General features: G+C 45.3%; 1 protein-coding gene across 3 annotated transcripts in view; it reads left to right on the top strand.

Moving 5' to 3' along the window:
* Nucleotides 1-16,117, top strand: part of DVL1 (dishevelled segment polarity protein 1) — a 46,727-nt gene that overhangs the window by 19,290 nt on the left and 11,320 nt on the right. For 2 of the 3 annotated variants that reach the window (XM_039727718.1, XM_039727720.1), the window contains exons 5-11: nt 3,686-3,824; nt 9,499-9,592; nt 10,537-10,606; nt 11,416-11,555; nt 11,858-11,934; nt 12,399-12,466; nt 13,806-13,955. In XM_039727718.1, coding sequence (XP_039583652.1) covers nt 3,686-3,824; nt 9,499-9,592; nt 10,537-10,606; nt 11,416-11,555; nt 11,858-11,934; nt 12,399-12,466; nt 13,806-13,955 — 738 coding nt within the window. The remainder of the gene's footprint in view (nt 1-3,685; nt 3,825-9,498; nt 9,593-10,536; nt 10,607-11,415; nt 11,556-11,857; nt 11,935-12,398; nt 12,467-13,805; nt 13,956-16,117) is intronic. The other variant, XM_039727719.1, reaches the window with a different exon arrangement.

The raw sequence follows: 16,117 nt of genomic DNA, 5'->3' as shown, positions 1-16,117 counted from the left end.
CAAACACAGCAGAAGCAATCAGCTAATTATTATTTACCTTTTTCTCTGAGCTTTCTCAGCTTCCCAGGACAAGAAATCCCAGCAAAGGGATTTTTCAGAAAATATCCCAGTGACACTCCTCCTCCTCCAGAGACTCCTGGCTGCGTTCCTGCCTGCTTTCAGGGAGTCTTCGTTATTATTTTAATGAAATAATTTGATAATTGCTCTGAAAGCCTTTGAAGCTCAGCGTTTTTCCCAGATACACTTCACAGTGAAGTGGCAGAGAGATTGGTTTTGACAAAGTGCAGAACTTTCTGTAGCATGAGAAGATGAAGAGCTTGCCTGTTGATTTCCCAAGGTTTGGATCAGCTCTGGTGTTTTCTGCTGGTGTCACAGAGGCTCTGAAGATCTTTTTTTATACCTAAATGCACCCAAAGTGCACCTATAAAATGCAGAACTCCATCTCTTGCCTCTGGTCCTTACATCAAAGGAGGCTTGGGTTTTTTATTCATTGCCAGACAAGAATTTCCAGGCTTAATTAAGAATTAATAGGTGCCACCCATTGTGTTAAAATGGTGCAGAATGTGGAATACTTGGGCCCAAGAAATGCCATCCCAGCCTTTATTCACAGCTCCACCCACCAAAGCATTTGCCTCCAGTTAGAGCCCCAGAAATCAGATTTATACTGAGGAATTGTGTTCATTTAACCCTTCCAGGGTGTCACTGGTGAGGAGTGAATGGAAATCCGTCTGTGCATGATCCTGACTGCAAATTCCTTTGGGAACTGACAGAAAGAGGCAAAATCCTCTCACAGTGGTGATTGAAAACTTGCTGCAGGAAGAATGTGAGAAGGGGAGTTGTTTTAGGCATTAAATCAGTGCCAGTGCATGTTTTGCTCTGGGTATTTTTGGCATAGGAGCTGCTGTTGGTGGATGGAATTGTTTGAGCACTGGAGTGGTCTGAAACCAATTCATGCATTTCCCTTGGGAAGGAAATGGGATTAAATTTCCTCCTTTTACCAAGAACCCATCACAAACATTACTGTTCTCTGAATTCAGGCCCTCTGCCTGCAGCAGGTGAATTCTGGCAGTGTGCATAAAGGAGAGCTGCTTTAAAAAACATTATTTAATATCCATGGCATTTCTGTGACCATAACAATATTTCATTTAGCAATAACAACATCCAGTACACACAGCAACACCAGGAGTGGGCTGTTTTCAGTGGACAGATCTAAAATGTTGTTTTTAGCAGATCTAAAATGCACAGTTCAGCTCTGTGAATTTGACAGAGCTGAACTGTGCATTTTAGATCTGCTAAAAACAGATCTAAATCTGTTTTTAGCAGATTTGACAGCACTAAAAGAAGTTTGACAACACTAAAGGAAGTGAAATACCCTAATCCTGGGCAGGATTTTAAGGACTTTTCATAACAGTGATCACAGGGTCACTCTTTTCTTGCACCTGCAAGTCTTGTCTGGATGGAAAATGGGGGAGCAGCCCCAGGAAAGCAGGGCCAAGGATGGAGAAGGGGCTGTGACACTGGATCCCAGGTGTGCCAGGGCCAGCAGCTGTGGGCTGGGAAAGCCCTGCTGTCCCTGCAGGAGGCAGGAAATGCAGTGAGAGTGTTTGATGTGCTGCTGCAGAGACTCGTTTGAGTCATGCCCAAATGACAGCCCTGGTGCTTGGCAGAGGGGCAGGGATCTCCTGCAGCTCGGTGTTACTCACAGCTTTGTGCCAGGGGATTTATTCCAGAGGCACAGGAACAGCTCACCCAGCTGGACAGTTTGGAGCTGTAAAGAATCACCCACCCTGGCAAAGAGGATTTCCCTGGGTTCCCTCGAGGGAAAGGAGTTCTTGTTCCACAGGAAAACAGGGGCAGGGTGTTGCAGCTTTCATTTCAAACAGGTGAAGTGGGAAAAGCTGTGAAGGAGCCATTTGGGAACAGAAACACTGAGCTGGAACCTGAACAGGTCAAACAGGCTGAGCCCAGAGCACGGGAATTGAGAGGTTCCACAGAATGAAAGCTGGGAAAACCCCAACATGAAACACTAAACAAAGATTTTCTGCGCTTCTCTCCATTTTAATTTACAAAAATTGTTTCCTAATTTTACTGGGAAGCGTTGCCAGCTTTCAGTCTGGGTTTGAAGTGCAACAGGATCCTTCCAGAGGTTTGGTTTGGAGCTGGGGTGATTTTGAACTCCCCAGGTTCTGCAGTGGGTGATGATGAGCTGTGGTACCATGGGGGGATTGTTCAGCACAGCTCTGGATGTTTCCCTTCATTCCTGCAGGATTACTCACCCCAAAAAAGCTATTTATGCTGAATTGCTGCTGGTAATTCCACACAGGCAGTGATAAATATTGATTGCAGCTGGAAGGAGTGGGACACACCTGGGTGATCTGACAGCGTTTTCACACCTCTACCCATTAAAAATGCAGAAGGATTTGGGGTTTCCCTAAGCTCTTCCACCCATTTCCCTTAAATTGTATTCCTATTTTAATTGCACAGACAGCGAATCTCCGTCCGTGCTTGTATATTTTTAAGATAATCCCCACAAAGATGGTGGCTTGAGGAATGTAATAAAACTCCTTTTTTGAATCTCTGTGACACTGCAGATACAAACACCAGGAAAACCTCGAGGAAAACTGATCTGGAAAAATAAATTGAAATGTCAGAGCTCCCACTTTCCAAACAACAAAAGTCCTCATTGCTCTGGGAGGCTGACAAAGTTCTTATTAAGTGAAAGTAGAGTGAGGAAATTAATGAGGGAGGTGGGAGGTCTGCCTGGCACATGATGTGGGGACCCCTGGCTGGGGGAACAAAGCTCCCGTGTCAGTTTGCTGAGGAGGAGTGGGAAAGGGGGCTGTGGAAGCTCTAATTAGGGAGGTAATTAAGGGACAAGAGGGGGTTTTTTGGGTGTTGAGGAGTGTTTTGTAGCTGCTGCTGGGTTTCTGAGGAGTCTGACGATGAGGTTTCAACACCCTTTGCTGTGGGGTGAACTTAACTCTTGTGCAGCCACTGAGAAATGCCTGGGCTGGAGAGCTGCTCGTGTGGGCAGGCTCACAGACCCCAAATCTGTCCTTGTCCTGGTGGAGATGGCCAAATACAAACACACTCCACTTTCAGAAGGCTTCAGGCTTTTATTAGCATGTGTGCTTTTTATACATTCTTACAAAGCTCACAATTTACACTTCACTCATTGGTCAGGAAACACAAAGAAAGTGCAGGTTTCTCTTATTTGTGGTAATGACATATCCTCTGAACAGAGAGAGACAGAGGATTTTCCTGGGAAGCTGTGAGAAAACTTAGAGAAAAGAATTAAAATAATTCTTATCTCAATCTCTGTTTGTCAAAGATGTTTACAAGAAGGAGTTGTCCCTTCTTCACCAGTAGGTGAGAGAAGATTCCTAAAGGCCAATCCAGTCTTATGTCCACCATTGTTTCTAGAAGAACTGTGGATTTCTAATAATAAAGTGCTTTTCATACCTTCTGATAATGGAGATTCTGTATCACCTTTGTCTGTCCCCAGTTTCCCTTTGGTGACATTTATTTATCCTTTTTCTTTCTTGGGTTCCATGTCAGTGACCTTGGTAGGAAATTCTTCCAGGGAATAAACATGGGTCCTCTTCTCAAACTTCTGTCTGGCTCAGTGTAAAACCTCTCCCTCACCTCCCCAGTGCTGTAACACCCCTGTCCTGTGCTCCTGCAGCCCCCAGGGTCAACGGGCACCCCAAGCTGGACAGGCACCGGGAGCACCCCCCTGGCTACGACAGCTCCTCCACCATGCTGAGCAGCGAGCTGGAGTCCAGCAGCTTCATCGACTCCGAGGAGGATGACAACACCAGCAGGTACAGCCCTCAGGCCCCAGCCCTGCCCCCTGCTTGGCCCTTCTCAGTCCACCTTCTCTCTTTTTGTGGTTTTTTTTTGTTTGTATTGGGTTTTTTTGTGGTTTTTTTTTTAATTTCCTTTCATTTCCTTTGTGATTTCGATGCCTTTTGTGAAGGTTGCCCCAGAATAGAAGCTTGAAAGAGTTAAAGAAAAAAGCAGGGATTTATGAAAAGGATCTCCTCCATGGAGCCACCTTGGGCAGCACAAGAGCCCAGCCAGGCTGCACCCAAGGGACTAAAGCAGCTCAGAATGTGAAAAACAGAAAAGCCAAACCTGAGGCATCAGTTTGAGCACAGGTCCCTCATGAGTGACATTGTGTGGGATCACTGCTCAGTTTTTGGGTCCAGGCTCTGGGCCCAATACATAAATCTATGAGTTATATCTCTAAGCTATATCTAAAGATATTTTTGTTTTTCTTTAAGAACTCTTTAACTCTTATTGGGTCCAAACCACTGCTCCAGTTGAAAGAAAAGCTCTGCTCCTTTTCATAGCAAGAATGGCCACATTTCCAGATCAAAGCACTCTGCCTACCTCTTTATAAAGCACTGGTGTGAATATTAAAACAAAATACTGTCAGCAGAGATTCCTAATAAGTGTGCACTTCACTGGAGCTCAATTATGGAGGAATTCCTGGGTAATTGCATAGTCTGAGACCTGTGAGCAGTTCAGGAATTCATCAAAGTTAATGCTGGTGCAAAGGCAGCCTGGGCTGCCATGGATTTGTGGCTTCTTCATTATTTCTTTCTTTTTGTGTAGGCAGAGTGTGTGAATTATTCCCTACTTGAAGAATACCTCTCATTTCAAGACATCTTTGTTATATCTAAAGATATTTTTGTTTTTCTTTAAGTATCTTTGAGCCAATACATTTCATGGATTCAAAATACTTATTTTCATGGATGTAAAACCAATCTAAAGTATTTTCCTTCCTTTTCCTGGCCACGTTCTCTGGAATATTCTTCATTTTCCGGGCTCTAGAGCTGGTGTTCATCCCAGTGGACTCTGAAAATCCAGTGTGGATTTGTCAGGGTGACAGATCTCTGGTGGGTCACAGGGATCTGCAGCTAAAAAAGGCAGAACGTGAGATTTTTAATAAAACCAGCAAAAAGCAGCTACTCCTGGAGATCCTGAAGCCCTTGCTGCGTTTACAGACGTGAGCAGTTTGTGGATCTTGGTGGATCTGTTGGGTCTTGCAGTTGGCCAGGGTTTGAAGAGCTCACAATTCTGATTAAAGGCTGAGTGTTTCCAAAGGACTGAAGGGTAACTAAAATTCACATTGGAGATTTAGTCCTGAATTGGTTTCAAGAACTTTCTTTGCGGTCCCAGTGAGGTGCAGAGTGTCCCTGCACATGGCAGGGGTTGGAATAAGATGAGTTTAAGGCCCCTTCCAACCCAAACCACTCCATGATGAGATATAAAAAATCACCTTTCTGGGTATTTACCTGCATGGAGGGTTGGACCTTAACCCTGAATGCACCAAAGCCTTCAGGGCTTGGAGCCCACAACAACAACAAAACCCTGCAGCTGATTTGTGTTTCTTACTCTTCTTTGGGTAAATAAATTAACAATTTCCACGGCAGCAAGGCAGTGAGGCAGGATTAGCTCAGGGTGACCACATTAGAGCAGACCCAGCGAAATCTGTCTGAATAAAATAATAATAAAACTTCCTGAGTCTGACCTGAGAAGAAAGAGATTCTTGGAAGCTGCTGCTCCTGCCTTTCCCTCTGGAGATTGGGCAGGAGTTTTTGGCACAGGAGGAGCTGCCAGGCCAGCTAGTCAGGAAGAACCACTCGAAGGAATGCTCCAAGGTATGCTGTTGTGTTCCAGGGATGATGTTCTCAGGCACGGGAGACTTTGTGCTGGCAGGGAGAACTTTTCTGTAGAGGCAAATCAGGCAAAGAGCAAATGGAGAAGGTTCCAGAGCTGCTGGAGGCACCAGCCTGGGGACACAGGAGGGGTCTGAGGGGTGAGTTTGGGTCCTGAGGGACACGTCAGTGTGGGGACAGAGGGTTTGGTTCCTGGGGGACACATCCCCTGGGGTCTGAGGGGTCTGAGGGGTGAGTTTGGGTCCTGATGGACACGTCAGTGTGGGGACAGAGGGATTTGAGAGGTGAGTTTGGGTCCTGATGGACGCATCAGTGTGGGGACAGAGGGTTTGGTTCCTGAGGGACACTTCCCCTGGGGACAGAGGGGTCAGAGGGGTGAGTTTGGTTTGTGACAGCTGATGGACACATCCCCTGGGGAGAGAGGAGAGGTCTGAGGGGACAGTTTGGGTCCTGAGGGACACAGCCCCTGGCACAGAGGGGTCTGAGGGGTCAGTTTGGCTCCTGGACACATCCCCTGGCACAGAGGGGTCAGTTTGGTTCCTGGACACAGCCCCTGGCACAGAGGGGTCTGAGGGGTCAGTTTGGCTCCTGGACACATCCCCTGGGCACAGAGGGGTCAGTTTGGCTCCTGGACACAGCCCCTGGCACAGAGGGGTCAGTTTGGCTCCTGGACACAGCCCCTGGCACAGAGGGGTCAGTTTGGCTCCTGGACACAGCCCCTGGCACAGAGGGCTCTGGGGTGGCTCTGGCCCCTGGCAGCTGCGGGTTCTGCTGCAGGAGAGGCTGGCAGGGAGGAGGCACAGGAGCAGGAAATCCCAGGAAGGGATGCTGCTGCCCTGGCAGGGAAGAGTTGGTGAGGTGAGGATGCTTTTCTGGCTCTCTTGGGCTTGGTTTTAGTTGAATGGGAGCAGTGGAGCAGAGCTGGGTAATTCCCAGCCCAAGGAAGTTCTGTTTAATTCACCATGTTTTGGTGAATTAACCTGCTCACAGACGTTCCAGGACAGTGCAGAGTGACAGTGGGAGCACAATCATTTATTTCCTTTTTTTTTTCCCAGGTATTTGACATTTTTTTTACTAATTCTTTAACAAATTTTTTTTATAAATTGAATGTTTCTGTTGTTTGCAGGTAGGATTTTGAACACAGGTTGATGTAGGGAACTTCACAGTAAAAGCTTTTTTTCTGTCTTCTCTAAAGTAAAGGTCTAACAAATCTGACATCTGTAGCTGTAGGATTATTGTCAGCAATTGCTGCTCTCAGTTCAATGCAGCTAAAGGAATTCACTCCAAACAAATTGTTTATTTCTCATTTAAGAAATTACCATAATTTCTTTTTAAGCCATGTGGATAAGATTTCTTTAACAAATGTTGCCTTTTTTCCCTGTCATTTGGGAACTGTAGAATGGAAAAAAAATTATTGCTATTATTATTTTAACAGTATTTTTCAAAATATCTTCTGTGGTATTTATTGGCATTTGTGCTAGAAGTGCAGTCAGGGTTTTGAGCAGTAGCTGGTGCAGGAAATTAATTGGTAGTGATAATTCCAGATTTGTTTTTCATCTTTGCACTTTATTTGTCTCAAAAGCTCAAATTTACCACCTTGTCTTGCTCATCAGATGGTAATAATAACAATTTTACCCGGTATTTCTGGAGATGCTTCAGAGAGCAAAATATTCCTCATTAGAGTAGGTCTGAGCTGCTTTTTAGCATCCAGATGCTCCTGGAATATTAAGGATTCAGCAAGGATGCATTGAGGCTGTGGATTGAGCAGAAATCACAAGGAGAGATGATGGAATGTGCCAGAGCTCCATGAAAAGAGGTGTAAAAATGTTCCTGCAGAGCCTTCTGATCATCAGTTTTGTGCTGCTGCTGGGAGAGGCTGTTTTAACTCTTAATTTTTCCCTGGAATGTTTTGTGTCCCCCTAAACTAACCTGAGCTTTTCTCAGGAGCTGATTCTCATCCAGAATGGCAAAAATACACCAAGAACAACTTCACTTCTCACATGTTATCACCTGCTAACAGGGGCTCAGAGATTTGCCAAGAAAGTCTGGTTTTGCTGGATTAATTTGAGAGAAAAATGCACTTTTAGAGAGCAGGCAGCTTCACTGTGAGTGAGTGCCTTGGCTTTCCTCACATTCTCCCAAACTGGGGAGTTTTAGCAGAATCCTCTGGTGAGGGAAGAGGGGAGAGGAAGCAGGAAGCATTAAGGATTCAGCAAGGATGCATTGAGGCTGTGGATTGAGCAGAAATCACAAGGAGAGATGATGGAATGTGCCAGAGCTCCATGAAAAGAGGTGTAAAAATGTTCCTGCAGAGCCTTCTGATCATCAGTTTTGTGCTGCTGCTGGGAGAGGCTGTTTTAACTCTTAATTTTTCCCTGGAATGTTTTGTGTCCCCCTAAACTAACCTGAGCTTTTCTCAGGAGCTGATTCTCATCCAGAATGGCAAAAATACACCAAGAACAACTTCACTTCTCACATGTTATCACCTGCTAACAGGGGCTCAGAGATTTGCCAAGAAAGTCTGGTTTTGCTGGATTAATTTGAGAGAAAAATGCACTTTTAGAGAGCAGGCAGCTTCACTGTGAGTGAGTGCCTTGGCTTTCCTCACATTCTCCCATACTGGGGAGTTTTAGCTGAATCCTCGAGAGGAAGCAGGAAGGGGGAGAATATTGACAGCAAAATAAAAGAGGAGGTTTTTGTGTCAATCTTTGATGAATATTGAACAAGCCCAGTTTTGGGAGCCCTGGCTTTGACACCTCCTGATTTTTCCTGTTGGAAGGCAAAAGCTCCCAACCCCAGGTGCTGTGTGAGCTGTTCCACCCACCAGGAATTATCACATTTGGGATCTTTTTTTTTGTAAAATCCCACCTCTTGGCTCTTTATTTCCCTTGCTGGGAGGGGAAGGAGGAGTGTGTGAGGTTTACGTGCCTGAAATAGTTGTGTGAACTCAGGAGATTCACACCCTCTGAGCAGCTCCAGCAGCTCCAGGGCTGATTCTTGATAAAAATATTTCAGGCCAGAGGGGTTTCCTGTGGGCAATTCCTTTTTGGGATTGCTGGCATCAAGTTTTGGAGGTGTTCTCACATTCCTGCATGTGGCTGGAACATGGAAGGCAGGGTTGTGGAAATTGGGGGCAAAGCCTGGCACTGTTTGGTTTGTGTTGTATAAGGTTGGATTTTTTAATCTTGGTTAATTCTGGAGCATTGCTTTGTCTTTTTTTTTTTTTTAATTTTATTTTTTGGCCATTCTTACATATTAAATAGAGGAGAGATGTCTCTCTGGTGTTGAGGTGGTATCTTAATAATCTGAGCTTTGTTCCAGGCTCCTGAAATTAATTTGGGCAAATCCACTTCTGTCTCATTCTACTCTCTGCAAAGTGAGGATGATTAATGCTCCAAACTCTTAAAAACCTTAAAGATTTATATATAAAATGTGGCACATTTAGGTTCTACAAGTTTGGAGAGCCTGGAAAAAACAGCAAAATAAAATGTGTGAAGGTAAATCATATTGACTGTCCCCCTGTTACCAATTTCTATTTGATTTCTTTAAATTCAAGCCTTGAATTCCTGGTAACAGTGGAAGAAAATACAGCATCATGACAGGACTCACAAAAATGAGCATTAAGGGTTGCACTCAGAAAGCAAGAGCTAAATGAAATAATAATTAAATTATTCATGTGATCCCTGCTGCCCTTCAGCCCGAATCTCCCCCTGAGCTGTGTGTGTGATCCCCCCTGCCCTGCTGCTGCAGGAATCGGCTCTTGCAGGTGGCAGAGCCGTGCAGGGCTGACCTGTGCTGTCCTTGCCCTCAGGTTGAGCAGCTCCACGGAGCAGAGCACCTCGTCCCGCCTCATCCGCAAGCACAAGCGCCGGAGGAGGAAACAGAGGATGCGGCAGATCGACAGGGTAAGGCTGGCACCAGCTTCACCCACGGGGGTGAACTGGCATTTTTCAGTGGAGCTGTTGACTCAGGAAGGGATCCAGGACAGGTCTGTGCCTGTTGAATTCCCTGGGAAGGCTCCTTGTGGCTCCAGGCTGGGCTAAATCTCGGCATTTGAAGTTCCAAGTGAAGTTTCACCTCTCCCTTTCTCCTTTCACTGTGCAGTGATCCCATTTCTTGTCTTTTCCAAGACCAATCTCTGGAGGAGCAGCTCCATTATGGTGAGGGAAGGGGTGTGAGGCACCCTGAGACCTGCATTCTGCTGGAAGGAGAAATCCAGGTTCATAGGAAATCCCAGATCTTTGCCTCTGCCCTTCCCTGTGCCAGTCCTTGGCAGCAGGATGAGGGTGACCCCACGGACAGACCCTGAAGTCCCTGTTTTATTCTCCCATAAATCTCAGTCTCCACACATTAAAGAATGACCTCACACACATTTTACCACAGGATAGTGTTTTAGAAGGTCTTTGATAAGCACCTTTGTATTTAATTTTGGAGGCAGGGCAGTGTCTCTCCTCTCACCTCCTGCTGGATCATGTGCTGTTCACTCCTCCCTTTAGGGAGGAGCTGTGGGTGCAATAATTCACATTCCACTGGACACTTCAGGATCCAGGGTTTGCCTGTCAGGCACAGCCAGGAAGCAGAAATAATTCCAGGTGAAGTTCAGCTGAGAAACCTCAGTATAGGAACGAGCTCTGTGTGTTCTGTGATCAGACCTTTGGAGAAAGTGCAGACTCGGCTTAGATTGCTTTCCTTAAAGTTTCTAAATGAAGCATAATTTTGAGGAAGCCTCAATAATTTCTGGCTGCCTTTCAACTATAAACCTCTTAATCAATTTCTGATGAGTTAATCCTCAACAGTTCTTACTGTGAGCATTTTAAAACCTTGAGACTTTTTCTGTTGTGTTTTGCAGTCGTCCTCGTTCAGCAGCATCACTGACTCCACCATGTCCCTAAACATCATCACTGTCACACTCAACATGGGTAAGAGGACAAGCCACGTTTTTTGTGATGGATTTTGAGTGGTAGAGATGTATTTTGTATTTCTCTGGTTTCCTAATCCAGAACTGAGCCATTTTCACCAGCAGATCAGTGTTCCTTCCAGGGAAGGAGCTGGAACTGCAGGAGTTAATGGTGAGGGATTGGGGTAGAAGGGCACTGGGGGTTTGCATTTCTGCTGCTCCTGTGTTTCATTTGTCAGCCAGGCAGAAATGTGCAGGGCTGCCAGCAAATTCAGCACCTTTCAGCAGCACCAAACCCTCCTGCCTCTCTGACATGTGGAACAAACGTTGCTTAATGTGATCAGTGCTAATTTCCAGGTGTGGACAAGTCTTTTCAGTGTTCTTTCTCTTGCTATTTTTTTTAAGTAACACTGTCTTGAATGAAAAAATCCTGTCTTTAGCAGCCTTTCCCTGAAGGTGCCAGGCAAATATTCATCATTAGAGCAGCCTGAGATCATTGCAAGTCAAACCTTGCCCCGCTGAGATGTTCCAAAGCTGAAACAGCCTCGCTTTTTGCTGTCATTCCAATCACTTTGTCTGCTTTTTTTTTTTCCCTTCCTCACCCTCCACTCTGTGTCCATCTAGAAAAGTACAACTTCCTGGGAATCAGCATTGTGGGGCAGAGCAATGACCGGGGTGATGGTGGCATCTACACCTGAGATCATTGCAAGTCAAACCTTGCCCCGCTGAGATGTTCCAAAGCTGAAACAGCCTCGCTTTTTGCTGTCATTCCAATCACTTTGTCTGCTTTTTTTTTTTCCCTTCCTCACCCTCCACTCTGTGTCCATCTAGAAAAGTACAACTTCCTGGGAATCAGCATTGTGGGGCAGAGCAATGACCGGGGCGATGGTGGCATCTACATCGGCTCCATCATGAAGGGAGGGGCGGTGGCGGCGGACGGGCGCATCGAGCCAGGGGACATGCTGCTGCAGGTGGGTCCCTGTCCCCAAATCCTGCTGCTCTGCTCTGCCATGCCACCAGCCCCACGGGCTGCAGTCACCAGGGAACGGAATTTATTCATCCTCAGGGAAATGTGGCCAAAAGTCTGTTGAAATTGGTGATTCTTTGTGAGACTCTCTGAGAAATGAAATTTCAAAGAAAGGGAAGTGGTGACCATTAAATGGTGGAATGGAAGTGGTGACCAGGCAGATAAATTGGGGGATTAATGAAGTAATTAAAACACCTTTAACTTGCCTGCTGCAAAGGCTGACCTCTGCTCTCTGCGCTGTTTCAGGTGAATGATGTCAATTTTGAGAACATGAGCAATGACGATGCCGTTCGGGTTCTACGGGAAATCGTCTCCAAACCAGGGTGAGCACATCACAAAACCTCTTCCTCTTTATCCTCCATGTGCAGTTGTTGGAGCTGGAAAACCTCAGAGAAATCAACATTCTGATATCCATCAGCATGCCTGATCTCAGCTGTGAACTTCTCCGTGTAAATGATGAATAGGTGAGGTTGGTTCTGGCCAAAACCAACACAAACTGAGGAGTTGCCTGGTTTCAGCAGAGCTGTTTGTTTATGTGATGAGAATTTTAATATCTTAAGTGCTGATCATCCAACAGATTTCACCACCAGTGCTCATCATCTGTGCAAAACCAGGAACATCCTGATGTGCTTCATACTGAAAATATTATAAAGCTTCTCAAAATCATTCTCAGAATGTACTTGGCAACTGCTGGATAGGAATAAATTTGTTCCAAATAGTTCTTGCAGCATTTCCAGCTCGGCAGGAAATTTCAGAATCATCCTTAACCTGTTTTCTTTCTTCCTAGACCTATCAGCCTAACAGTAGCCAAATGCTGGGACCCTACTCCCAGGAGTTATTTCACCATCCCCAGGGGTGAGTACACATTTGGGCTCTTTGCTGGATTCCTGAGAAGCCCCTAAGATTCTGGAGTATTTTCACCTATTTTGGCATCTAACAGATTCTACCTGTTCAGTTCTTTTGTTTGTTTACTTTTGTATTGGGACCCTGGGGTTCCACTGCCCACTGAATTCCTGGGAGTTTTTCTCTTGGTTCACAGCTTTGGATCAAGCTCCTAAACTTTTAGGAGTTGATCTTAACCTTTCAATTCATAAAAGGTTTGGAAATAATTATTCCAAATGTTGAAAATCCTAATTTTCTCACAGTGAACTTTTAGAGAGAATGGAGTGTTTTGAAGATGTGAGGGAAGCAGCAGTGATACACATAAAAAATGAAAATTATCTTATTTTCAGTAGTAATAAAAGATGTGTGCTCATGTGACAAGCACAACTGCCTCCTGCTGGTGAGGGCTGTGCTGGAACCAGTTTGTTCCCAGTCCACAGAAGATGAGAGTGGCATTGAAGATATGGCTGGAATAAATGCAACTGTGGGAGCCCCCTTGAAACCCTTAGGAAAACCAGAGAAACAACAAGAAAACAAGAGAAAACCCCTCAGATCTTTCAGAATCTTGGTGTTTCGTGCAAGTTTTGACCTCATTTGCTGTCCTCTTGTGGTGGTGCAGACTGTGACACCTCACTCACACGAAACCTTCAGAAAACTGGAGAAACAGCAAGAAAACACAATGAAACCCCTCAGATCTCTCAAAACCTTGGTGTTTGCTGCAAGTTTTCACTCTGTTTTCTGGGCCTTTGTGGTGGTGCCGACTACGGCACCCCACTCACATGAACCCCTCAGAAAACCAGAGAAACAGCAAGAAAACCAGCGAAAAGCCCTCAGATCTCTCAAAACCTTGGTGTTTTGCTGCATTTCTGACCTCATTTTCCATCCCTTTGTGGTGGTGCCAACTATGGCACCCTACTCACATGAACCCCTCAAAAAACCAGAGAAACAACAAGAAAACACAATAAACCCCCTCAGATCTCTCAAAACCTTGGTGTTTGCTGCAAGTTTTCACTCTGTTTTCTGGGCCTTTGTGGCGGTGCTGACTATGGCACCTCACTCACATGAACCCCTCAGAAAACCAGAGAAACAACAAGAAAACCAGAGAAAAGCCCTCAGATCTCTCAAAACCTTGGTGTTTGCTGCAAGTTCTGACTCTGTTTTCTGGGCCTTTGTGGTGGTTGGCACCCTACTCACATGAACCCCTCAGAAAACCAGAGAAACAGCAAGAAAACACGATAAACCCCCTCAGATCTCTCAGAACCTCGGTGTTTCCTACATTTCTGACCCCGTCTCCTGTGCCTTTTGCTCGCAGCTGAGCCGGTGCGGCCGATTGACCCCGCGGCGTGGATCTCTCATACCACGGCCATGACGGGAGCGTACCCCCGTTACGGTATGAGCCCCTCCATGAGCATCACCACATCTACCAGCTCCTCACTAACAAGCTCAATTCCCGAGTCGGAAAGTAAGTCACCCCCTGGCCAGCCCAGGGCAGGGGGCTGCTCGGGGCCACCAGGCCCGGCCACGGGCACGGTGACAGCGGCGGCGCCAGCCAGGCCTTGAGTGGTTTCTCACGCTTGGGGAAGGCAGGAGAACTTTTGGCAAAGGTTGGAGGTTGATGTGGAGGTGTTCGGTCAGGGTTTTGGCTCAGGGAGAAGTGGTTGCTGGTGGATTTTAATGATAGGTTCAGGTTTTTCCACTCAGGGGCGTTTGGTTGGTTTTTAATAAATTTCAACAGTAATGTTCGCGTTTCATTTGGGAAATCCTTCCCTGATATTCACATGGCCTTCTTTTGTACTTTTACATCCTTTTTGTTCTTTTTTAAATTCCTGGAATTTTTTGAGCAAGCTAAACCAAAATGTAACATCCCACATGAAATTAGGGTTAGATTTCAACCTTTTTCCTGGTTTGGCAGACTGAAAGAGCCATACCCATGAAACCAAGAGGTTGGATTTTAAAGATAGGTTGATGTTCTCAGGTGGATGGGAGAGCTCCCTTCTTGAATTTGATTGGTTTTTAATAAATTTCAACAATAATATTCATGTTTCATTTGGGAAATCCTTCCCTGATATTCCCATGACCTTCTTTAATACTTTTTTGTGCTTTTTTTATATTCCTAGACTCTATAGAGCTAGCTAAGCCAAAATGTAACATCCCACATGAAATTACGGTTAGATTTCAACCTTTTTCCTGGTTTGGCTGTCTGAAAGAGCCACAACCATGAAACCAAGAGGTTGCCATGATTCAGAGAGGTTTCTTTAATTCAAAAGCCCCTCAGAGCACTCAAATCACAGAATCTTTTTAGGAAGGGAAGGGACCCAGAAGGAACATTGAGTCCAGATCTAAGTGAATGGCCCAGACAGGGATCAAATGTAACACCATGCTCCAACTCCTTATCTTGGAAAATCTGTTTAAAGAGTATTAACTCTTCCTTTTATTTAACTGAGAATGACACTTGGAGGATTTTAAAGACCTGTGTGGTATTGCTTATAAAGCACCTCAGATTTTATAATATATACTCCACCTCACCTTGAAAGGAAAGGCCAGGTTTTCTTTTTTATGCAGGTTTTTTTAGACATCAGGCAGCACCACTGAGGGGAAATAATCTGCAGCAGGAAGCAAACAAACCCTTTTCTGCTGCTGCTTTGTCCTGAGATGTGTTTTGAGTCTCAAACTCAGTGTCTCTGCTGGTTGCTGTACTCAGCATTCCTCTTGAACAATTCACGATGAATTCATGATATGCTGGGCTTGGCAAGTGGGCAACAGGCACCCTCTCAGTCAGACTTGGAAAATAAATGTATTTGGGAGCAGAACCACATTTCTGGAGGCAGCTTCTCATTTCTGTGCCAGTGGTTTAAAAGATTTCCTTTCTGGAATGCAAGGGAATAAAGGCTACCCCGATTTTTGTTGTGATCTCTTCCTTCAGCTCAGCCCTGTGACCTGCCCTGACCTGGGTTAGGTGAATTTTTAAAGCTGACTGAATTCAGACCCAAATGGGAGCATTGCAGATGCATCTCAGAATTTGCCATATTTGTACAACAGCCAGAACTTAGAAAATATCAATTTTCTGTTCATATTCAGCTCTCGGGTCTCCAAAAAAATACAATTTATTGCTCCCCAATATTAATTTGTTGGTGTATTTTTTTCCCCCAGACGTTGCTTTTTGCCACTAACCAAACTAACTTAAAGCAAAAGCAAAGTTTTAGTGTTTATTTGAGGTTTGTAAGTGTTGAAGCTGCATGCAGAGCTGCTCTGGGATGTTTTCATGCAGTGCATGTATGGAAAGAAACATTTCCAGTTTTCATTGTTTCACGCTTGCTGTACCTTTTTTTATCCAAAATTTTGGGTGGCTGGAAAAGGACAAAAGTGCTTTTGAAAGGTGGGTGATGTGGGGAACTGGGAGGGGAGGACAGGAGGGATTTGGAATTCCTGCTGGAGAAGGGTCTGGGCTACAAACAGAGATAAAAATGAGTTTTCTAGGGATGGAAGATGGGAAAGGAAGGAGGATTTGACAAATTCAACCTCAGGCCTGTTCTGGTTTTATTGTAAAAATGAAACCTCTGGGGATCCAGTTCTGCCCGTAGTGGTGTGAACTGGGAAGGGCTCTGGAGGCATTTGGGATTTTTT

This window comes from Passer montanus, unplaced genomic scaffold (assembly GCF_014805655.1).
Source record: "Passer montanus isolate IOZ18808 unplaced genomic scaffold, ASM1480565v1 scaffold62, whole genome shotgun sequence".
Classification (NCBI taxonomy): Eukaryota; Metazoa; Chordata; class Aves; order Passeriformes; family Passeridae; genus Passer; species Passer montanus.
Note: the sequence above shows the minus strand (reverse complement) of the source record. Positions and strands in the feature narration are given on the sequence as shown.